The sequence below is a fragment of the Erythrolamprus reginae genome, chromosome 2, assembly GCF_031021105.1.
Source record: "Erythrolamprus reginae isolate rEryReg1 chromosome 2, rEryReg1.hap1, whole genome shotgun sequence".
NCBI classification, from domain to species: domain Eukaryota; kingdom Metazoa; phylum Chordata; class Lepidosauria; order Squamata; family Dipsadidae; genus Erythrolamprus; species Erythrolamprus reginae.
In genome coordinates, this window is record NC_091951.1 from 148,934,464 (window position 1) to 148,960,092 (window position 25,629).

The 25,629-nt window shown below is 43.4% G+C and overlaps 1 protein-coding gene across 2 annotated transcripts in view; it reads left to right on the forward strand.

Moving 5' to 3' along the window:
• Positions 1-13,176: 13,176 nt before the first annotated feature.
• Positions 13,177-25,629, forward strand: part of ST6GALNAC1 (ST6 N-acetylgalactosaminide alpha-2,6-sialyltransferase 1) — a 38,484-nt gene continuing 26,031 nt past the window's right edge. Inside the window, exons 1-3 of one of the 2 annotated variants that reach the window (XM_070739844.1) lie at positions 13,578-13,623; positions 19,810-19,889; positions 24,748-25,510. In XM_070739844.1, the coding sequence (XP_070595945.1) occupies positions 24,779-25,510 (732 nt within the window). In that variant the 5' untranslated portion in view covers positions 13,578-13,623; positions 19,810-19,889; positions 24,748-24,778. Of the gene's footprint in view, positions 13,624-19,809; positions 19,890-24,747; positions 25,511-25,629 lie in introns of both variants that reach the window. The other variant, XM_070739843.1, reaches the window with a different exon arrangement.

The following is a 25,629-nucleotide window of genomic DNA, read 5'->3' on the forward strand; positions in this document are numbered from 1 at the left end:
CCTTCACCCATTAGTTGCAATGTTATTGAAAGGGAAATTTCCACCCCTCTGTCTTCACCTCTGCAGATGTTTGTTTTTATTAAAACAAATAAATAAAGTGACCCTTATAACCCTTAACTCTTGTCTGTGTGTCATTCCATCTTTGCCACAATACCAAATCCAGGGTTGACTGAAGAATTTTATGTTCAATGTTTACCCACTGAAAGTTAATTCTCCCAGCTTGTAAAACTTGTTGGCAAAACAGTTGGCAATACATAATAAAACAATTTGATCCAATTAATAATAATTAAAAGACTTTAAAAACATCCTAAAAATTAAAACATTCAATTAACATTCACTCAATCATTAATTTATTCTAAACACGTCAGATGGGGGAAAGATCTAATGACCCCAGGCCTGGCAGCAAAGATGAGTCTTCAAACATTTTCAGAAAACAAGGAGGGTGGGGGTGGTGCGAATCTCTGACGGAGCTGGTTCCAGAGGGCTGGGGCCCCCACAGAGAAGGCTCTTTCCTAGGCCCCGCCAGCTGACATTGTCTGGTTGACGGGACCCTGAGAAGGCCAACTCTGTGGGACCTCACCAGGCGCTGGGATTCGCTGGATATTAATAGTATATGAGGGACTCTTGATCACCAAAGGCTCCTAAAAAAGCTCTTCAGCCACAGAATTAAAGGACAGGTCTTGTCCTGGATTGATAACTGGCTAAATTGTAGGAAGCAAAGAGTGGCAATAAATGGACAATTCTCTGGATGGAAAGAAGTGAGAAGTGGTCTACCCCAAGGTTCAGTTTTGGGACCTTTACTTTTTAATTTATTCATTAATGATCTGGATGTAGAAGTAAATAGTGAGGTAGAAAAGTTTGCTGACGACACTAAATTGTTCCGTGTAGTGAAAAGTGAAACTGATTGTCGGGAGCTCCAGAAGGATCTCTCGAAATTGAGTGAGTGGGCAACAAAGTGGCAAATGCATTTTAACCTAAGCAAGTGCAAAGTTATGCACATCGGGCAAAGAACCCCAATTATACCTACCAACTGATGGGGACAAAACTTTCCGAGACAACCCAAGAAAGGGATCTTGGGGTTTTGCTGGCCAGCTCAATGAAGATGGCAACCCAGGGTGCAGCAGCAGTTAAAAAAAAAAGCAAATTCCATGCTTGGCATGATTAGGAAGGGAATTGAAAATAGATCAGCAAGCGTTGTACAGTGGTACTTCAAGATATGAACCCCTCATCGGGGTTCGGGGGGGTGCTGGGAAGCCCCCCAGCCCGGCTGTCACCTTTTAAAACAGCCGGGCGGCTTTCCAGGAGCCTCCCGAAGCTGAACGCCAAACCCGAACTTCCGCGTTCGGCGTTCGGCGGCTGCTGGAAAGCCGCGCTGCTGTTTTAAAAGGTGACAGCTGGGCGGTGGGGCTTTCCAGCAGCCTCCCGAACGCCGGTTCGTAACTCGAAAAAAGTTCGTAAGAAGAGGCAAAAATTTTATGAACCCTGGGTTCGGTTCGGGAGGCTGCTGGGAAGCCCCCCAGTCCGGCTGCGACCTTTTAAAACAGCCGGGCGGCTTCCCAGCAGCTGCTGAACGCCGAACACGGAAGTTCGGGTTTGGCGTTCAGCGTTCGGAGGCTGCTGGAAAGCCGCACGGCTGTTTTAAAAGGTCGCAGCCGGGCTGGGGGACTTCCCAGCAGCCTCCCGAACCCCAAACTTTTGCCGAACTTTGGAGTTTGGGGGTGTGCTGGGAAGCCCCCCAGCCCGGTGGTCACCTTTTAAAACAGCCGGGCGGCTTCCCAGGAGCCTCCGAATGCTGAACGCGGAAGTTCGGGTTTGGCGTTCGGCTTCGGGAGGCTCCTGGAAAGCCGCCCGGCTGTTTTAAAAGGTGACAGCCCGGCTGGGGGACTTCCAGGCAACCTCCCGAACCCCGAACTTTTGCCGAACTTCCGGGTTCGGGGTTCGGGAGGCTTCAGGGAAGCCCCCCAGCCCGGCTGCGACCTTTTAAAACAGCCAGGCGGCTTCCCAAGAGTCTCCGAATGCGGAAGTTCGGGTTTGGCGTTCGGCTTCGGGAGGCTTCTGGAAAGCCGCGCGGCTGTTTTAAAAGGTCACAGCCGGGCTGGGGGGCTATCCAGCAACCTCCCGAACCCCGAACTTTTGCCGAACTTCTGAGTTCGGGGTTCGGGAGGCTTCAGGGAAACCCCCCAGCCCGGCTGCGACCTTTTAAAACAGCCAGGCGGCTTCCCAGGAGTCTCCGAATGCGGAAGTTCGGGTTTGGCGTTCGGCTTCGGGAGGCTTCTGGAAAGCCGCGCGGCTGTTTTAAAAGGTCACAGCCGGGCTGGGGGGCTATCCAGCAACCTCCCGAACCCCGAACTTTTGCCGAAAGTCCGAGTTCGGGGTTCGGGGGGTGCTGGGAAGTCCCCCAGCCCGGCAGTCATCTTTTAAAACAGCCGGGCGGCTTCCCAGGAGCCTCTGAACGCCGAACGCGGAAGTTCGGGTTTGGCGTTCGGCTTCGGGTGGCTCCTGGAAAGTCGAGCGGCTGTTTTAAAAGATGACCGCCGGGCTGGGGGGCTTCCCAGCAACCTCCCGAACCCCGAACTTTTGACGAACGTCCGGGTTCGGGGTTCGGGGGTGGGTGCTGGGAAGCCCCCCAGCCCGGCGGTCACCTTTTAAAACAGCCGGGCCGCTTTCCAGCAGCCTCCCGAAGCCGAACGCCAAACCCGAATTTCCGGGTTCGGCGTTCGGAGGCTGCTGGGAAGCCCCGCCGCCCGGCTGTCACCTTTTAAAACAGCCTGGGGGCTTCTCGGCGGCCTCCGGAACGCCGAACCCGGAAGTTCGGGTTTGGCGTTCGGCGTTTGGGAGGTCGCTGAGAAGCCCCCAGGCTGTTTTAAAAGGTGACAGCCGGGCGGCAACGTTTTTTTGCGGGGGGGGGGGTGTTGGTTGCACGGATTAATTGACTTTACATTGTTTCCTATGGGAAACAATGTTTTGTCTTACGAACCTTTTGTCTTACGAACCTCCTCCTTGCACCAATTAGGTTCATAAGACGAGGTATGACTGTATTGCCTCTGTACAAATTGATGGTGAGGCACTGCACCTCAAGAAGGATATAATGGAATTGGAAAAGGTGCAAAAAAGGGCAACAAGAATGATAAAAGAAATGGAGCACCTCCCTCATGATACCAGGTTACAACGCCTTGGTCTCTTCAGCCTTGAAAGACGGCATTTAATGGGTGACTTGATTGAAGTGTATAAAATCATGTATCGGATAGAAAAGGTGGATAAAGAAAAATTATTTTCTCTGTCACATAATACTAGGACAAGGGGGCACTCCCTAAAGCTCATAGGTAAGAAAGTGAGGACAAATCAAGATAAATATTTCTTCACCCAGAGGGTCATTGGTTTATGGAATTCACTTCCAGAAGAGGTCGTGACAGCTGTCAGCATTGATAGGTTCAAGGCAGGATTAGACAGATTCATGGATGCCAAGTGTATCGATGGTTATTGAAACGGATGTCCATGTGCCATCTCTATGTTGGTTGAGGCAGGCAGGATTCCCTTGAGTACCATTTGTTGGGGGTCAAGGGAAAGGGAGGGTCTTGCCTTCTCTTGCCATGGACAATTGGTGGGCCACTGTGTGACACAGAATGCTGGACTCAATGGACTTTGGCCTGATTCAGCATGTCTCTTCTTATGTTAATTTGATGTTAACTATCCTACAATTTTAAATTAAAACAGGACTAGTTTTTAAAAAAATAATCTTTATTAAATATACATTAAAAAAAGATTAAAAAAAGGAAACGTTAATCAAAACAAAATGGAAAAACAATAACAGTACAAACGAAATAATAAAGAAAAGAGTACAATTTCCATAATGGTGAATAGTAAATACATAATAAAAGTACAAAAAGAAAAAGTTAGTTTACATACATAGGGTTGATTCTTAATAGGTTAATCAATTATATCGATTTCATCTCTGAGTGAATCTTATATAGTCAGTAATCGTACTTTCCTGTTTTTTTGGTTCAGTCTTAAAGATATCACATTATTAGAGATTTTTAGAGAAGAAAAAAAAGGAAAAAATAAAAGAAAGGGTGGAGAAGAGAAGAAGAGGAAAGGGGAGGACTAGTTTTTATCCTTGCCAGCCTCTTTTTTGCTGGGTCCTGTACTCTACTCTGTTCTAGCATGCGAATTATTGGATAATCTATGAGCCATCGGATCAGCTTGCTATCTATAGGAGCTTAGCAAATCAAAAGAGATCTCTAATTGCTGACACAGAGGAAGAACATGGAAAGCTTCTCTAAGCAGTTTCCAGCGCACAGAAACATGTTTTTTCCTAAGCGTCCACCAGCACCCACCCTCCTTTTTCTACCCTGGGTCAAGGATGCCCTGCTAAATTATTTTTGTTCAACGTAATAGCAAACTGGCAAGCAAACAAGGAAAGCTGGAGACAAATGGGCAGTGCAATTAGCCGTAACACATGCCTTGGAACAGAGTTTGGATTATAATTATAATTGCAATTGTTTGGAATCCTTGCTTCTAAGCCTCGGGGAGTCTTGATCAAGCATTATAACAAAGCAAACGGTTGACACAAATGGCTGTGTGCTCTGAATTAATTTCCAAAGCAGAAGCTGGAAGCGGAGTGAATAATAAACTCTGTGTATGTGACCTCCATGACATGTAGAGCACAGATGCTCAAGTTTAGCCTTTGAAATGTGGAGTATCTCTTCTTGAGATTCATCATATCAATATGGGAACAAGAAAATTTGTGGGAAAACCGCCCCACGAGAATGAAATATTTTGGGAAATATTTTTTTAAAATAGAATATTATATTCGCCTAAAGGAGAAATAGGTTTTTAGAGCCTTAAGAGAGACATATTAACAGAATTGCAGGTCATGTATTCCAACCACCTGCCCAAGCAGGGGACCCTACATCTGCCTCTACTTAGCTTCGAACTCACAGCTTCCTGATACTGTAGTTCCTACGGTCCCTGGATGAAGCCGATTACCTTGACCCTTAACAGTCTGGTTTTAGGCCTGGCTACAGCACTAAAACAGTTTTGGTCGTGCTGATGGATGATCTCTGGCGGGCTTGGAATAGGGGTTACTCCTCTATCCTGGTGCTTCTTGACTTCTCTGTGGCTTTTGATACCATCGACCATTGTATCCTTCTACGCAGACTGGAGGGGTTGGGAGTGGGAGGCACTGTTTTACGGTGGTTCTCCTACCTCTCTGGTTGCAGTCAGTGTTAGTGGGGGTCAGAGATCGGTTCCTTGGCCCCATCTTTGTGGGGTGCCTCAGGAGTTGGTTCTCTCCCCCTTACTGTTTAATATCTACATGAAATTGCTGGGTGAGATTATTCAATGACACGAGATGGATTTTCCTTTCAACAAAAGTATTAAAGTATTTCAAAACAATCACAGTATGTAATTCCATGTTGCCCTTTAGATTATTGGGAAATGAAGCACAAAGATGTGTATAAAAACAAAGGGTAAAATGTTCTTTCTGGAATAGCCATGGACAGGAACAGCTGTTTGTTTTTCCTCCATCCTTTCAAATGGATGAAAAATCAACATTCCCATAGCAATAAGAGCCGGGGTGGCGCAGCAGGTAGAGTGCTGTACTGCAGGCCACTGAAGCTGACTGTAGATCTGTAGGTCAGCAGTTCAAATCTCATCAAGGTTGACTCAGCCTTCCATCCTTCCAACGTGGGTAAAATGAAGACCTGGATTGTGGGGGCAATATGCTGGTTCTGTTAAAAAGTGCTATTGCTAACATGTTGTAAGCCGCCCTGAGTCTAAGGAGAAGGGCGGCATAAAAATAAAATAAATAAATAAAATAAATAAATCTCACTTATTTTACTCTCAGCGTGGAAGTAAAGTTCTAAATATAGACTTAGGACAGTGATGGTGAACCTTTTTTTCATTCATATGCCAAAAGATGTGTGCGTATGCTAGCAGACGCCCATGTGCCCACATCCATTCATACACCTGCGCACCCTCATGTGCTGCCCTGTGCATGTATACAATCCTCCATCCCTGTGCTTGTGAACGGGCCTCACTGAAACCTGGTACGGTGAAAAAACCTCAACCAAATGGGCAAACTGGAAGTTCGGAAAAACAGACTTCCAGTTTGCCCAGTGTGCTGATTTTTGGACACCAGAAGTTTCAGGGAAGCTTTCTGAAGGTCTGGAGTGCCAAAAACAGCACAATGGGCAAACCGGAAGTTGTTTTCCAAACTTCCAGTTTGCCCATTGTGCTGTTTTTATGCACTCTGGGACTTCAGGAAGCTTCCCTGAAGCTTCTGGTATGCAAAAAACAGCACACTGGGCAAACTGGAAGTCTGTTTTTCTGAACTTCCAGTTTGTCCATTTGGTTGGTTTTTTGATGACACGGGGTGAGCCTCCGGACTGCAAAAAACAACACAAAAGGGCAACCTGGAAGTCCATTTTCTGAATTTCTTGTTTATCCATTCGGCTGTTTTTTTTTTTTTGCATTCCGGGGCTTCAGGAAGCTCGCATGAATCCTTTGGAGGATGAAATGGCCTTCCCCAAGGTCGAAAATCTGCTGGCTAGCATCTACATGTGTGCTGCAGCCAGTGATGGGCTACCAAAATTTTTACTACCACACTGTTGGTGTGGCTTATGCATTTTCTTTCAACATCTTTCACTGCAAATTGAGTGCTCTGGAATGGAGCTCCATTTTCGCTAGCCCACTGCATTCCCTCCCGTCCGGGCAATAGCCCACCCTTGATTATCTACTGTATAAAGTGTATGTACACACACGCACGCACAGCTCTTCTAAACTTGTACACATTCAACCTCATTTACTGTGATAGGAAAAACATACCCAGAGCCCAGAAGGGAAAAAAAAGAAAAAGAAAATCAAAATTTTGCTACCAGTACTGTGTACCAGACCAAAGTTTTGCTACCAGGGCTGCATACCTGACTGTACCTGTAGGAGCCCATCACTGGCTGCAGCTGACATGGAGCAATGCCAGTATTGGATTGCTAGGTAGTAAAACTGACAATGCCCACATAGCTTCAGGTGACCAGCAAGCGGTCGCGTGCATCCCGACCAGATTTTGCTTCTGTGCATGCGCAGGAAATAAAATGTCACAAGGGGGCACGTGTGCGCGAGAGATTTTGTTGATTTTTTGCATAGGTGGCATGCGGAGCCATATGGGAGAGAACAGAAGGTGTTGCCCAGATGGGGGTTCCTACTTACTGCTGTTACTGGTGCGATGTGCTGGCAGCTCCAGGTGACCGGGGGAACACATACACATCCCGGCGAGATTTTGCTTCTGTGCATGCGCAGGAAGCAAAAATCTTCCGAGGGGCTGTGCAAAAAAATGGGCAAAATGTATTTATTTTATTTTATTTTATTTTATTTTATTTTATTTTATTTTATTATTTTATTTTATTTTATTTTATTTTATTTTATTTTATTTTATTTTATTTTATTTTATTTTATTTTATTTTATTTTATTTTATTTTATTTTATTTTATTTTATTTTATTTTATTTTATTTTATTTTATTTTATTTTATTTTATTTTATTTTATTTTTATTTTATTTTATTTTATTTTATTTTATTTTATTTTATTTTATTTTTTAATTAGATTTGTATGCCGCCCCTCTCCGCAGACCCGGGGTGGCTCACAGCAATAATAAAACAATGTTCAACAAATCTAATATTTAAAAGTAACTAAAAACCCCTTATTTAAAAAGCAAGACATACACACAAACATATAATGCATAAACTATATAGGCTTGGGGGTGATGTCTCAATTCCCCCATGCCTGATGGCAGAAATGGGTTTTGAGGAGTTTACAAAAGGCAAGAAAGGTGGGGGCAATCCTAATCTCCAGGGGGAGCTGGTTCCATAGGGTCGGGGCCACCACAGAGAAGGCTCTTCTCCTGGGTCCCGCCAGACGACATTGTTTAGTCGACGGGACCCGGAGAAGGCCAACTCTGTGGGACCTAACTGGTCGCTGGGATTCGTGTGACAGAAGGCGGTCCCAGAGAAATCTCATGCGCATGTGCATCTCCTCATGAGGTTTTGCTTCCTGGGCATGCGCAGAGGCAAAGTCTCACCAAGACTCAGGCGCCCACCCACTGATCATCCAGAGCTGCGCGCATATCACACAGGTAGCCGTGGTAAGCAGGAACCCCCATCTGGGCAATGCCTTCCATGCCCTCTGATATGGCTCCATATGCCACTTGTGGCACACAGGCCATAGATTTGCCACCACAGACCTAGGAGATGCTGTTGCATGGAAAATCAATCAATAGTGCTTGCAAGTATCAACAACATACTTCTGGATGTGTAGGCCAGACATGGGATCTTCCCGAAATCTCAGGAGAACGTCTCCGCCCATCAGGATGCTGCCCAACTGCTTTTGTCAGAGACATATTTTATTTTTCAGGCTCATAAAAAGAAATACTTCTGAAGAGCTAAATAATTTTAGGAATGAAGCCAGTTATGCAAAAAGAAAGTTGGGAACAAATTGTTGCAGAGAAAACAATTTCCTGTTACAAAGACTACGGTATCTTCATTTATGGCCATTGGGACAAAATGACTCATTAATAACCTTGGCGCCGCTCTGCTCCCCTGTAAACATTTTTATCTATGCATCCTACTAAAACACTTTATAACACTGATTATCCAAACTGAAAGAAAATAAGGTACAAAATGCAATTTTGAAAGGAGCCCAATATATTCTTTGCACACACAGAAATGATCCCTTTTCAACCAGCCTCCAGCTTCTGTGCTATTCTTACTAGATCGTTCAATTGCCCTGCTTTAATCCAAAAATTCTCTAGTGATAAACGAATTCCCATCAGCGGTGGGTTGTAAATAATTTTGCCACCGGTTCGTGCACTTGCTTGCAACACTTCTACGTATGCGCAGAAGCATCCGAAGTGAGTGGGCGGAGCCTCCTGCCACTGGTGCTATCGACTCTAAGAACTGTTCCAAACCAGGAAGAACCCAGCACTGATTCCCCCTGACATCTTATGATTCTAAAATTCAGTAACAAAAAGCAGGACAGTTACTGTATGCAGTTTAGGAAGAAGTAAAATCCAAATGATCAACTATTATTATTATTATTATTATTATTATTATTATTATTATTAATTAGATTTGTATGCTGCCCCTCTCCGAAGACTCGGGGCAGCTAACAACAATATAAAAAGACAATGTAAACAAATCTAATATTAAAAACAATCTAAAAAACCCCAATTTTAAAAAAACCACTCATACATACAAGCATACCATGTATAAATTCTATAAGCCTAGGGGGAAGAGAAATTTCAATTCCCCCATGCCTGGTGGGTTTTAAGGAGCTTGCGAAAGGCAAGGAGGGTGGGGGCAACTCTGATATCTGGGGGGAGCTGGTTCCAGAGGGTCGGGGCTGCCACAGAGAAGGCTCTTCTCCTGGGTCCCGCCAGACGACATTGTTTAGTCGACGGGACCCGGAGAAGGCCAACTCTGTGGGACCTAACCGGTCGCTGGGATTCGTGTGGCAGAAGGCGGTCCCGGAGATATTCTGGTCCGATGCCATGAAGGGCTTTTAACTAACTATGATCAGTTAAATAAAACTTTAATCTGGGGTGGAAAACAGTATGAAATTAGTCCCAACTGCACTTTAGGAAAGAGGGATTTCCTCCAGAGAGAAAATTCTCTCTTCTTAATTCATAATATTTCTGTCTGAATGACATACCAAATACTGAACTGGTCAGCCATAATTTGGGCTAAGTGATCATACAACCCTAGCCCATATGGTCAATATATGCTTCAATGTGGTGGGCAAATCCAGAAAATATTTACTATTCAGCAACAACTTTACCACAACTATTTACATCTTTGTTAGATCTCACCTTTTCTCCAGGAATTTAGGATGGTTTATTTAGAATACCCTCCCCAATTTCCCCCCAGATTAACAATTCGGTGGGGTGGGGCTGTAAAAGAGACCCTTGTCCGAAATCAGCCAATGAGCTCCCTTGACTGAAGGAACAGTAGAACTAGGATCTCTTTGCTCCTAGCCCCAACACCTGAATTAGCACATTGCCTTTGAGTAGCCATGCCAGGCAAGTACAACTTGAACATCCAAGAAAAATTGAGGAGAGCATCTAAGAAGTTTTGTGGCTTGAGCCAACTGTTGTAAAAATTGCACTTCTTTTATATCAGCTGTTCTGGGCTGCCATAATATATTAATAACCTGGAAGGCCAAGTACCTTTAATTACGCTAACATGAATGATATAACTTAGTGATCAACATGAAACCTACAATTTCATATTTTTCATACATTCTCCTACAGTACCATTTTTTGTATAAATATAGGAATTGCAAGCACCATCTGCTGTAGATACTGACAAGCTTTGGAAATTTTTATGTGGCTGCTATCTTTCCCTTAACATTTATATCCCCCCCACCCGACTGGATTTATATTCCTTGCATTGTAATCCTGTTAGTTATTTACTCCATTGTAGGAGGAAATATAATAGACTCTTCCCGATCTTGGATGATACTGCATCTCACTGAATTTAACCTTGCATGTGGTTAGAGGTAGGTTGGAAAAATACAAATTAGTGCAAATGACTACACTTTTCATTAGTATTCTCAAGCTGCACTGGCTTTTCTCATCTTGAAGTCTGCATTATAATTTCTTTTTTGAATAATATAATAGTTTTGTTTCATCATTTTATATGATGGGACTAAAAATGTTTTAGTTAAATCTATTCCTTACCATGGCTGTGCATGGTAGCTTTCCTAATATACATTAATAATTATAAAACTTCATGATGAATCTGACCTTCAGTGCAATCAAAACTCAGAACAAACAGAACACACCTGTCACATTTATATGAACCTGTTCTGTCTGGGTGCCCCCAGACCTCAACACCAACTGGAAAAAACAGCCAGACACGCTGGTAAAAGCAAAAGTACTTTATAGCTTGAAAAATAAACACAGAGAAAAACCTGTTCTTCCCCACAGGCAGGTTATGAAACTTTACAGCAGAGTCCTGATGTCCAGACAATACAGCAGCCTTCTTGCTGGCACACCCACCACTGTAGAGAATAAGACCCCCCACCTTTCCCCCCCAAGGTTTCAGTATTCAAAGTCACAAACCAGAATTCCAAGACGCCAAAGAGCACAGCCAGGTCCCAGGACTCCCAAAGACAATACTCCACAAGCCAGGAAGGGTGGGTCTGCCTTTTAGCCTTTCCAGAGAGCACCACAACCAAACCCAGCTGTTGCCTCTTTAGTGCTGAAAGTACCTAGCTAATTGGTCCCTTCTTTGTGTTGCTCTTCTCTGTCGCAGATCGATTATTGCTTGTGCATTTTCCTCTAAGGAATCCAGGCTGCTTGCTGGGGAGAGCTCCCTCTCGGGGGCCTCTGGCTGTTCCCCCTCTTCCTCAGCCTGAGATTCCTCCTCCTCGTCTGCCTGCACCTCCTGTTCCTCATCCTCCCCCTCTGAGCAGGAAACCGACAGAAGATCAGCCGTTCCCTGAGGGGCCTCGGACGGAATCACAACAGAACCCAGCCCATTTATGCATTTATAACTCAGTATGCAATATAAACCCAGGAATTAAAACAAAACAAAACAAAACATGCTTTAATTAAAATAGCAACTCAAGAAACATAAATATTGAAATTTTAAAAACTATATTATTTTATAGAAAGTTCTTTCTTTCCATAAAAGTAGAATGTGTCTTCTGGTTCTTTTTGATGGTGTTTACTTTGAAAAAGTAAAAAGTAAAGAGTTGATTGGGTCCTACTTCTCCCCCCAAAATATGCATGGCATCATAGCATATACAGTAAAAATCCTATGCATATTTGGCATAATGTTAAGTTGTACTCTTCCTCCTCCTCTTTTTCTTTCACATAATCACTCAGAGTGAATGAAAATGAAATTCAATGGTAAATAAATGTAAGGGTCTACATTTAGGTAAGAAAAACAAAATGCACAGGTACAGCATCTATATGTGGTATCTTGCTGAATAGTAGTAACTGTGAGAGGGATCTTGGAGACCAAGGGGACAATCATTTAAATATGAGCCAACAGTGTGTAGCAGCTGCCCAAAAAGCGAACATAATTCTAGGCTGCATAAATAGGGGGCTAGAATCAAGATCAGATGAAGTACTGTATTAATTTTATAACTTTATAATGCCTTGGCAAGGTCACACTTGGAATACTGCATTCAGTTTTGGTTGCCAGGATGTTGAGACTCTAGAAGGAATGCAGAGAAGAGCAACAAAGATGGTTAGGGGACTGGAGACTAAAACATATAAAAAATCTTGCTGGAGCTGGGTATGTCTAGTCTGATGAAAAGAACTAGGGGTGACATGATAGCAGTGTTCTGATATCTCAGGGGCTGCCACACAAAAGAGGGAGCTAACCTATTCTCCAAAGCACTTGAAGGCAGCAAAAGAAGCAATGGATGAAAACTAAACTAGGAGAGAAGCAACTTAGAACTAAGGAGAAATTTCCTGACAAGGAGAACAATTAATCAGTGAAACAGCTTGCCTCCTGAAGTTGTGAATGCTCTAACACTGGAAGTTTTCAAGAAAAGATTGGATTACCATTGACTGAAGAGGTGTAGGGTTTCCTTCCTAAGCAGGGGGTTGGACTAGAAGACCTCCAAGGTCCCTTCCAACTCTGTTATTCTAATTCTAAAGGAGTCAGTACTTGGGGCAAATCAGTAGAACAGTCAAATATTGCATCCAAACTATACAAGAAGCAATAGGCAAAAATTACTCTTCTTCCTTCTGTGTGAATTAAGAAATTATCTTTTGCCTCCATAGCATTTTATGCCAGTGTTTCCCAACCTTGGCAACTTGAAGATATTTGGACTTCAACTCCCAGCATTCGCTGGCTGGGGAATTCTGGGAGTTGAAGTCCAGATATCTTCAAGTTGCCAAGGTTGGGAAACACTGTTCTATGCAATGGCAGGGGAAACATGTGATCAAGAAGAGGATTGTCTGCACTCTCATGTCTTTGTAGCTTTCAGTGTAATTGAGGGTTTCATTAGCTTCCAGGCTTGTGACAGTTGCCTTGATGAACTCCTTAACCAGGTTCCCCACATTTTTTCTAACAATCAGAAAGGACTTGTTGGTTATAACAGAAAAGAGGAGGGGATTTGGGCAGGTGCATCTTATTTAAGCAGATTTGGGGTGGGAGGGGAATTTGCACTCCTGCAACTTTGTAAAGAAGCCCTGTTCCTTTCACAACTACACACATTTGTGAATTCAGAAAATATTTGCACTTCCTTGTTTAACTTGTTGGAGTCTTTCCATTTGGGAAGTCTGCCTCCAAGGAGAATAATTCTAATAGGAGGAACTAGTCTTCTCTTTCTTTCTGACAAAGAAATGAAGTATAGAAATTCTGCAAAGAGCTCCTGCCCTGCCCTTTCTCCCTCCCTCCCTGGGCAGGTGATATCAGGGGAATAATGCTGCAGGATTAGCCAATCTGCACTTTTACCTGGGGTCAAGACAAGTAGAGATATTCTGAGCGTTCAAGATAACACCATGAGATTAAGGGGGAAGTTTCCTACATCATCCCATCTCTTTCTCCTAGGCTTTTTTTTCCTCGTTCTGTCATTTGCAGCTTACATTGGCATTGTTGAAAAATATCCATACAGGTAAGAAGAAATTCAACTTCTCCAATGAAAATTATATACTGCTTACTCTTAACACGATCAGCTGGTCTTTGATTGGGTACTGAGATGCACTATATGTTGTACCTAGCTATATCTTCTCTTTTGTGGATACAGCAATATCTTCTCCAGGCAAGTATTTGTGATGTCAAGTTATAAAATATCTTCCATTATTATCGTTCCCATAGCTTTGGGATGGCGTCAGGTTTTGTTTTGTTGCAAGATACATCTTGTGTTATTAGGATAGGTCCCAGCAATGTGACTAATTTTGCTCCCAAGCTTAAAACCAACTTTGGCAATCCTTTTTTCAAATTTGTGCATAATTATAGATAAAACATCAATAAAAATAATGCTGCCCCCAGAAGGATGCTTCAACCTTATCCTTGTCTCTTTGAACCCAATTGGAAGTCCCCGAAAATCTTGTTGTTTTGCCCATAGACTCAGTGTGGGCACCTTCCAATCAATAATACCACTGTGATCAAACAATATCAGCAAGCGATGCAAATGTAAGATATAAAATTCAATCACTTTATAAAGAATGAACAACGTAACCCAGAGATGAAGCAAACGAAGGATACAAAATTGAATCTTCCCTGGTGAAGGGAATTTTTATTTTTGTTTGGTGATGGTACACCTTTATGTTTTTGTCTTCTGTAAATTTAATAAAAAATCAATAAAAATTCTATATTAAAAAAAATATCACTGTGATTATTTTTAAGGTGGTTAAAAATGCAGTTCTTGCTTTGCTCTGCTTCGTCCTGCCTGAAAGTTCTTTTATTGGGACAGAAATGAAAGCAAAATGATTCTGATTCTAGACAAAAAAGAAATCTAAAAACTTATTAAAACGCATACTTGTATATTGGTACACACATACCTACCAATTTGTATATGTAGGATTAGGTCTAGAAACATATCAGTCTCTCTTCTGTGTGTGTGCATGTGTATGTTTAATTGAAAAGTTTTCATCTATTTGCAACATATTCCTTTAACAATAGTGACAGGATAGAATTTATCTAGCTTATCAGATTGCTAAGGTGTAAGCTTTGTTTAAAAAAAGAATGGATAATGGAGTAAAACAGGTATAATTTACTAAAAATATGTTCTCCAGCAATGGAAGATCGTTTATTTTTCCTAGACTGTTGGTAGTGAATATTCTAATATTTTTTTTAAAAAATAGTATCAGTCACAAAACAGAAGATGCAGTTTTCTAACTATAAAATATAGCACTTTCAGGTGTGACTATTTTCATTCAGAAATTAGTAATGAGTATGAGTTTAACTCTTCTAAGTAATGACCTGGGATTTGGTTGTTAGATAAAAAACAGGAAAATCTTTTTGGAATGGAATGGAATGGAATGGAATAGGATAGGATAGGACAGGACAGGATAGGACAGGGTAGGATAGAATAGAATAGTTTTTTAATTGGCCAAGTGTGATTGGACACACAAGGAATTTGTCTTAGTGCATATGCTCTGGGTGTAAATATAAGTTTGTCAGGAATCATAAAATACCACACTTAACGATAGTCCTGGTACAAATAAGCAATCAAATCATATTAGGAACCAGTCAATATAAATTGTAAGGGTACAAGCAACAGAGTTACAATCATATAGTTATTAGTGGGCGGAGATGAATGATGGGAACGATGAGAAGATTAATAGTGCAAATTTAGGAAATGGTTTGACAGTGTTGAGGAAATTATTTGTTTAGCAGAGTGATGGCGTTTGGGAAAATTTAATGTTCCTATTAGGTGAAAAATTATGAACCTAGGAGCAATTCTAGTCCTGCTTTAGCCATGAAAGCTGTCAGATTGCAGTAATTCTCCCTCTAGTAATCCATCTCACAGGGTTGTTGTTGTAGGGAAAATAGGAGGAGGAAATAGTGTTGGATATGTCCACTGCGTGGAGTTATTCATACCGGTAGGAGTAGGAATAATAAGAATAGGAATATAATTTTTTGGCAAGTGTGATTGGACACACAAGGAATTGATCTCTGTTGCATATGTTCTCAGTGTAACATATAAGCAACAATGTCCTATATCATGAGATACAACAACAAGGTGATAATCATAAGATAGGAGAAAAGATGAGAAGGATAATAGCAATGCAGCCCTGCTACATGGTTAGATATCCTTAGGCATAAGACAGTGCTGTGGAAATTTGGTGTTTAGAGTGTGTGTTTTGTCTAGTTGCTTTGAACAGGATGCACCGTAGTGGCATCCTGTACAGAAAACGTTTTCCTCCTTCTCATCATTCTTCTTCCATTGTTGTAAGAAGACAACGGCCAATTTTTTAGCCTTCACAGGAGGAAGTGTTATTGATGACTGTTATTTCTTGTGGAGTTGGACTGCAATATTTACTTTTTCACCTGGCTGGCCAGAAAATAAATTGTATGCTCCTTGAATCTATTTATCTAACATATGATGCTTCAATATTTACTAAACGTTACAGACTTGTTTAACAATTGAACGCATGCCTATGTAACTATGTGACTACAAGCTTTTATATATCCTGTATCCTGTTTTTAAAAGTTGGCATCTTTTAAAGTTTGAAGTTGCTTAATAATACAGTAGTCCCTCGCTATATCGCGCTTCACCTACCACGGCTTCACTTCGTTTTGAAGTCAGTGTTGGCACAGATACGGCGCTTAGAAGTTTGGAAGGGCAGGACAAGCCAACCAGCCCGCGGCTGGGCGAATGATGAGCGGGGCGGGGACTGAGCTCCGGCGGAGGCCCGTCCCCTTGTTCAACCCGCCTCGCCAGTGCCGAGAAGGCAGTCTTTGGAGGCGCGCTTAGTGGTTGGCGGCGGCGGTGTGCTTGGAGTTGTAGAAAGAGCTCCCGGCAGCGCGCGAACGAGCGAGCGCGAGCAAAGAAAGGAACGTGATGTGGCGGGGATTTCCAGACTGGGCTCGAGGGCGGGAGAGGAAGTGCTGGGCGGGTGGAGGGGAAAAAAAAAGAAAAGAAAAGAGAGAGAGAGAAAAAAAGAACCAGCCGGGGCAGCTCACCAGGGACTTTCCAGCCGGGGCAAGGCAAAAAAGACAACGTTTGGCCGAACTGCTACAAAGAACAGCAGTGGGTCGGGAATGCTCGGGGGCGGCCATTCTTTTGCCCCCCTCCCCTTCTTTTCCTCAGGCGCAGAGTAAGTAGTAGTGGGGGGGAAAGGTTAGCCGGCCGTTGCTCGCCTCCAGGCATCCGGAGCTGGTGGGAAGGAGGAGAAATGGAGCAAGGAGCGTCCCCCCTAAAGTACTATCAGTCGATAAATTCCCCATCGCGGATTTCACCTATCGCGGCCGGGTCTGGAACGTAACACCCGTGATAGGTGAGGTCTTAATGTATGTCTAAGATTCTCTGTTCATTTAGAACAGACTTTGTATGTGATCTAAATGTGTGCTCTTAAGACATAAGAAGGGTAGAATAATCTTCAGTTCAGAGAGTGAAGAAATAATAGTTCTTTATAAATCAAAGTCTTACATCTACTGCTTGATTATTATTTACAGCCGTGTTTCCCAACTTTGTCAACTTTAAGACATGTGGATTTCAGCTCCCAGGATTCCCATGCTGGCTGGGGAATTTTGGAAGCTGAAGTCCACACGTTTTAAATTCGGCAAGGTTGGGAAACACTGTTTTAGAGTTTAGCCTCTAGAGAATTTGCCACAAGATACAAAGGAAATGTGATTGGATCAAAGTAGCATTTCTACTGTTTCTGCACTATTCTGGCATGAAAATAGCACTCTCTCTAGTATTAATCTTGGGGTTGGGATGGACCCTCTCCTAGAAGAACTGAAAACAAAGCAACAACATTGCTTTCAGAATAGTTTTATTTTAGGAAACAATGTGATGGCATTGTTTCCTAAATGGGGCTACCTCTTCGGAAACTTCAGATCGTGCAGAACGCAGCCGCGAGAGCCATCGTAGGGCTTCCAAGATTCGCCCACGTTTCTTCAACACTCCGTGGCTTGCATTGGCTGCTGATCAGTTTCCGCTCACAATTCAAGGTGTTGGTTATGACCTTTAAAGCCCTACATGGCAATGGACCAGATTACCTCCGGAACCGCCTGCTACCGCACGAATCCCAGCGACCGATAAGGTCCCACAGAGTTGGCCTTCTCCGGGTCCCGTCGACTAAACAATGCCATTTGGCGGGCCCCAGGGGAAGAGCCTTCTCTGTGGCAGCCCTGGCCCTCTGGAACCAACTCCCCCCGGAGATTAGAACTGCCCCCACCCTCCCTGTCTTTCGTAAACTACTCAAGACTCATTTATACCACCAGGCATGGGGGAGTTGAGATAGCTGTTCCCCCTAGGCCATTACAAGTTATGCATGGTATGTTTGTGTGTATGTTTGGTTTTATAATAGGGGTTTTTAGTTGTTTTTATTATTGGATTGTACATGTTGTATTTATTATTGTTGTTAACCGCCCAGAGTCTGCGGAGAGGGGTGGCATACAAATCCAATAAATTATTATTATTATTATTATTATTATTATTATTATTATTATTTCTGAACTCAAGCAAATAGCAAAAAAAAAGTAAAACTGAAGCTTTGGTCCCAGCAGTCAACTTACATTATTATTATTATTATTATTAATAATAATAATAATAATAATAATAATAATAATAATAAGATTTGTATGCCACCCCTCTCCATAGACTTGGTCCGCTCACAACAGTAATCGACTTCTTGCAGATGTAGGAGGAAAATGTTGCGTGAAAATGTCCTCTGTTTTGCATATTTTGGTTTCTATAACCCTACTTGTAAATTCACTATTGAAAGCTAAAGCTACAACAAATAGATTTTTCTGTCCAATAGCATTAGATTCTTATATTATTAAGGCAGTTTTCTTGCAGCAAAGCAATGGAGGTCAAAAAAATCATGGTAGGCTTTTGAGTCAGAGAGTCCAACAATTCTCATAGAAATCATTTTTTTAAAAGGCTGGCACCTCAGTAGTGTATTTCCATTGCACTTCCATGGATGATAAATGGGTATGTCATCATAACCCTGTTTTTCAAAACCATGGCAAGTTCATGCATATAAACAGTTCGTTGCAGACTGGATTTTCTTTAACTTCGTATCAATATTTCAATCATTGCAGACTATCTTCCACCAAGATTTAGTTTTGTCTTTTTGCCTACCTAATAAATATTTTCAAATATAATTTATGAGCTGCAATAGCAATGGTAGTAATTATAAAAGAAGGAACAACTGATTTTATAAATCACTTACAACTAGACAGTATCTGTATACTGGAGATTTTTTTTTTGCCTTTTGTTAATTTACTGCATCATATTTAAATATATTTATATAAACATATCTAGAGAGGTAGACTGATTATGTTTTCCTACATCCGAGATGCTGATATACCAAATTTATAGTTGCTATAAAAAAATAGAACTTTTGCTTCTCTTTTCCACTTTTAAAATTAAATGAAAATACAGTCTATAAATGTGGTGAACCACAAAAAGATAGCTGTTATAGCAATAGAACGTAGACTTATATACAACTTCATGGGGCTTTATAGTCCTCTTTCTCTAAGCAGTTTACAGAGTAAATAGAACGTAGACTTATATACAACTTCATGGGGCTTTATAGTTCTCTCTCTCTAAGCAGTTTACAGAGTAAATATTACCCCCAATTAGTAACCTAGTAACGTAGACTTATATACAACTTCATGGGGCTTTATAGTCCTCTCTCTCTAAGCAGTTTACAGAGTAAATATTACCCCCAATTAGTAACCTAGTGGGTCTTCTCCGGGTCCCGTCAACTAAACAATGTCGGTTGGCGGGCCCCAGGGGAAGAGCCTTCTCTGTGGCGGCACCGACTCTCTGGAACCAACTCCCCCCAGAGATTAGAACTGCCCCTAATCTCCCTGCCTTCCGTAAACTCCTTAAAACCCACCTCTGCCGTCAGGCATGGGGGAATTGAAACACCTCCCCTGGGCATGTTTAATTTATGCATGGTATGTTTGTGTGTGCGTCTGTTAGTATATGGGGTTCTTTTAAATCTTGTATAAATTTTAAAGTTTTCTGATTATTTATGATTTGTTCTATCTTGTTGTGAGCCGCCCCGAGTCTTCGGAGAGGGGCGGCATACAAATCTAAATAATAAATAAATAAATAAATAAAATAAATAATAAACCTAAATTATCAAACTTTTTGATATACATTTCATCTTTACAGCCTAAAGCCAAGTACAAAATGCAGTATTGAGGTTTGAAAGTTCTCTCGTAACTGCTTGTTCATATCTTTCATTCCCCAAGGTGAGTTCTTGATTCCTTTTCAGGTCTAGCCTCCTGATTAGAAAAGAAAGGACTTATGGAAGGGAGGAATCTTAGAAACCTATTCCTTGCCACAATCATTTTGGATTGCAAAGCATTTCCAGTGAACAGAAAATGTAGACCGATTTTTTTTTACTGTTATCCTTATTCATCTGGTTTGTAAATGCTTTCAACAAATGACTACTTCTGACTGAGTGTGGAATTCAGTCAGAAGTAGTGCTGGCTGGGGAATTCTGGGAGTTGAAGTCCAAATATCTTCAAGTTGCCAAGGTTGGGAAACACTGTGCTAGGGTGTGAGAAAATGGAAACATGCCCAGCAGTAGAAAGTCAATGTGGCAGATACACACAACAATATTCCTCCCGACGCACTCCAGCTTAAATAATGCCATATCTTAAGACAGACAAAGTTAGGTCTGATTTATTTCACCCAACTCACAATCAAGTCTAGAGGGCAAGGTTAATAGCTAAATCCTTATAGTTGAAGAAATGGTCAGAAGAAGAATGAAGAAAAGCTTTTGTAGTCCTCTGCTTGTCTCACCTTTATTATTGTGCGTGTATGTGTGTGTGTGCGTGTGTATACATATGCAGGTATACACACACACACACACACACATGATTCATAGTTAATTTAATTTAATTTAATTTATTTGACTTCTATGCCACCCAATCCTGTAGGACACAGGGCGGCTTACAGCAATACAAACCAATAATAATAATAATAATAATAATAATAATAATAATAATAATAATAATAACAACAACAACAACAATAATAATCATCATCATCATTATAATAATAATAATAGTAATAATAATAATAAGTCAAATAATAATAAGTCAAATTAATTATTATTAATTAATATTAATAATAATTATAAACCCCCATATAAATCTATACTAAAATAACCCCCTAAAAATCCCAAGTCCAATCTAACAACAGCATTCATACCAATCGAACATAATTTGGCCGTGCCTGATGTTAAGATTCATGGGAGATATGCAGCAGGAGATGGTCCCGTAAATAGTCAGGTCCTAAGCCATGTAGGGCTTTATAGGTGATAAACAATACCTTGAATTGTGAAGGGAAATTAAGCCCCTCCTAATTAGAATGCAGTATTGCAGGCTGACTCTGCCCACTGCCTAGTGTTCGATCCTGACTGGTTCAAGATCGATCCAGCCTTCCAAAGTTGGTAAGATCGTTGGGGGTAATATGATGACATTATAAACTGTCATATGCAGCTGCAAAGCACTGTGGGGCATCATAAAAGGTTGAGTGCAATCACTATTTGTGACTATTACATATATTACACAGCTGCCATGTATGTGGGAATGATCAGGAGGAAGAGCAGCAGCCTACGGAATGGTTTGATAAATGTATTTATTTATTTTATTTATTATTTCAATTTATAGGTTGCTCTTCTCCAGAGACTCAGGGCGGCTTACAATATAAAATAGATATATACAAATAAAATAGTAGAAATTGAAAATTAAAACTGAGTTTAAAAACTAAATATTTAGATTATTTTTAATATTAGATTTGTTTACATTGTCTTTTTATACTGTTGTTAGCCGCCCTGAGTCTTCGGAGAAGGGCGGCATACAAATCTAATAGATAGATAGATAGATAGATAGATAGATAGATAGATAGATAGATAGATCCCTTAAATATGCTAAAAACTAATTTACCAAACCTAAAAACCCCATATCATTTAAAACCAACCATTCACTCTATTTATGAAATGAATAGAGCGAATAGAATAAATGAAGTCTGAAGAAAGGATGGAAAAAGACATCCCAGACATGGTACATCCACTCCTTAGTTTTCAGGAGAGTAAAAGTAAGGGGGAGAGAAGTACTTTCAGACTTACAAGATTCTATTAATGGAACCTTACAATAAAGGTAGAGTAAGTAGTCATTATTGGTGTTTTTTGTCTGGATTGCCTCAAAGGGCTAACCGTTGGATATTTATTTCCTTATTGTGGGGCCATATTTAGTCAACATATTGAGGTAGGTACAAGTTCTCAAAATATGAGCATGGCCAGGAAAGAAGTAGGTGAAGTCGGAACAAAAGATGGGAGAACAATTAATATTTCATCAATAAATACCAAGATATTCTGCCTCTGAAGGAGATACCCAAGTGCTTTCGGGTGACCAAAAAAGAGAATGTAAAATTTATCAACCAAGATAATTTGCTTTACATGCTATACAGTGATCCCCCGCTCATTGCGAGGGTTCCGTTCCAGGAACCCCCGCAACGAGCGGGTTTTCGCGAAGTAGCGCTGCGGAAGTATAAACACCATCTGCGCATGTGCAGATGGTGTTTTTACTTCCGCAGCGCTAGCGAGGAGCCGAAGATTGAGGACTCAGCTCGGAAGCTGCATGGGTGTTTTAAAAGGTCTCCGCCGGCATGGGGGGCTTCTTAGCACCCCCCCAAACCCGAGTTGGGGGTTCAGGAGGTGGTAGGAAGCCCCCCATGCCGGCGGAGACCTTTTAAAACACCCGTGCAGCTTCCGAGCTGAGTCCTCAAGCCAAGCGCAGAAGTTAGCCTTGAATCCCTTTGAATCCCGCCGCTTCTGCTGGATACGGGCGATGGGGGGGGGCGAGCTGCCACAGCCCCTGGCTTCCGCGCCGCTCGTCCCACCCACCGCCCGTATCCAGCAGAAGCTGCTGGATTCAAAGTGCTGCTGGGAGCCGCAGGCGAAAGGAGCTCGGGCATCGGAGCGCGGCGCCAGGCATTGTTCTCCGGACCCCGCCCGCTCAGCCCCGCGGCGGCCCTTTCCCTCTCCAGGCTGTGGGCGGGGTCCGGAGAACAATGCCCGAGCTCCTTTCGCCTGCGGCTCCCAGCCCACCGCCTGTCTCCTGCTGCCCGGTTTAGCCAGGACACGAGCGGCAAAATGACTTGGAGGAATGTGAAGCTGAAACTGGCCGGTTTCAGCTTCACATTCCTCCAAGTCATTTCGCCGCTCGTGTCCTGGCTAAACCGGGCAGCAGGAGACAGGCTTTGAGTTTTGGCTGCGGGGGGGAGAAGTAGGACTTTCCTAACTCCCTCGCCCCGCAGCCAAAACTCAAAGCCTGTCTCCTGCTGCCCGGTTTAGCCAGGACATGAGCGGCGAAATGACTTGGAGGAATGTGAAGGCTCAGCGGATCAAGGCCGGCTCCTCTCGGCCCAAGCGGCTGCCTTGATCCGCTGAGCCTGGCTGGCCCGGAAGATCGTAGCGTGCGTTGGCTGCACCGGCGGCGACATCGCTCGCCGCTGCAGCCAACGCGCGCTACGATCTTCCGGGCCAGCCAGGCTCAGCGGATCAAGGCAGCCGCTTGGGCCGAGAGGAGCCGGCCTTGATCCGCTGAGCCTGGCTGGCCCGGAAGATCGTAGCGCGCGTTGGCGGATCAAGGCCGGCTCCTCTCGGCCCAAGCGGCTGCCTTGATCCGCTGAGCCTGGCTGGCCCGGAAGATCGTAGCGCGTGTTGGCTGCACCGGCGGCGACATTGCTGCCAGCTTGGCTTCTCTCGCCGCTGCAGCCAACGCACGCTACGATCTTCCGGGCCAGCCAGGCTCAGTCACGGAAGGCAGCTGCTTGGCCCGGGATGCTGGGCCGAAAGGAGCCGGGCTTGAAGATCGCAGCGCGCGTTGGCTGCGGTGGCGAGGGCTTGCAATGGAGGGTGGAGGAAGCGGCCATGGGAGGGCGAGCTGCCTCAGGGAGGAGGATCGGGCGGGACCAGGTGGGGGCTGGAATTTCTCCGCCAGGGCGAAGGGCGGGCGAGCGGCGAAGGGCGGGTGAGCGGGTGCTGGGGAGGGCTTCTCGCCCTCCCGACAGCAAGAGGGGGGAGCGAACGGCGTGGGCAGGCGAAGGGCGGGCGAGCGGCAGCGAGGAGTTTGCGTGGGCGGTGGGGAAACTCCTCGCTGATGCTAGCAAGAGGGGGAAGACCCAGGGAAGCCGCTGCCATCTACGCATGCGTGCCCGGCACGCATGCGTAGATGGTATTTTGACTTCCGGGTTGAAAAATCGCGAATTACCCTGTTCGCAATGGTCGGGGACGCAATAACCGGGGGATCACTGTATATCAGTGGTCCCCAACGTTTTTTCCACCAGGGACCAGTTTCAGCAAGACAATTTTTCTATGGCCCGGTGGGGGCAGAAAGGGGTGTGGTTGGGGGCGGGATTAAGCATGGGGGTGCTGGTCCTCCCCGCCCCTCTTTCCCGCCATCGCCCTGTGGCCAGCAGAACCTGCCTCCCAAACCCTCTTGCCCAGCGGTGGCTAAGCGCTGGAGACAGAGAGTCAGGCTGGCCCTCCTGCCTCCCCCCAGCCAAAAACGCAAAAGCGCCTCGCGGCAGAAGCCAAAAGAGGCTTGAGCCTCTCGGTCCTTCCCGCCCCTCTGTCCCGTCCATCTTCCTGTGGCCGGCAGAACCTGCCTCCCGAGGCCTCTTGCCCGGCGGGAGGCGAAGCGCTGGAGGGAGGGGGTGGCGGCATGAGGGCCGGAGCTGCTGACTCCACGGACCGGTGCAACATGCCCTGCGGCCCGGTACTGGTCCGCAACCCGGTGGTTGGGGACCCCTGCTATATATCACTCATCAGTATTTTTTCTTAAAGATTTTTTCTGGAATTAGCTAGATAATAAAAATATACCTGTAGCCATTTATAATCCGGTGCAGCATTTAAAAAGGGGGATGGTTTAAAAGGCAAACATTTCTGAATAGGAAGTCTGCAATCCAGATGGGTTCAGGAGATTTACCGTACTTTGGTTTTTTATTTTTATCATACGTACGTTCTAAATGTCATACATATGGACTACTTTAAATAAATACATTTTGAATGCAATTATCTTTTTAACTACATTTCAGCTACTTGTTTAGTTTTCAATATGCCAAAAAGATGCCTCTGTTTGACATTCAAGATGACGTTCAAGACGTTGCAGCTGCCGGTCCAAAGACATTAGAGCTTTCAGATACAAGAGTGGGACTAGGCGGTTCTTCACTGCAGAGAGATCCAGTGAAGAGACCAGGAAACTACAATGCCCATGAGGGGCATACAGAGTTCCAAGGTGCATCAACATCACTTCAAAAGCAAACCAGGAGTAAGCTTGTCGTAGTGGAAACTGGTCAAAAATCAGCCGAGAAGAAAGAAAGGCCTTCATTAAACAAAATTGAAGCGAAAGAGAGTAAGGAGATACCAGCAGCAAGCCAAAACCGTGCCAAACCTTCAGTTGAAACACCATCATTTAATAAAGATGGCAAGAATAATTCGCCAGCCTCCAACAAAAAGGAAGAAACAAATAATGGCATGGCACCAGGAAATGAAGAAAAGGAGAAAGCAAAGACTAAACAGGTGACACCAGTACCCCCAAGAAAGCAGACTACAAGAAAAGCAGCCAAACAACAACCGTTTCTTGGTAAAAATGCCACACTGCCCTCTAGAGCAAATCAAACTCACCAGAGGAAGCAATCCAACAAAACAAACTTAATAAAAGAACACTCTGCAAAGGCATCCATATCTGGTGTTCCTTTAGCAACAACCCCTAAAAGATTAAAAGCAGCTGACTTTAAATCTGAGCCCCGTTGGGAGTTCGAGGACATTTACCTCTTGGATAATTCAACGCCACCATTGGTAAGTACCATAGTGCAATCGTACCATAAATTTCCTAAAAACATGCTTGCTGCAACACACTCACATATTAATAATTCTGTAATATAATCAAACAAGGCATAGGATTTATTGTGATGTAT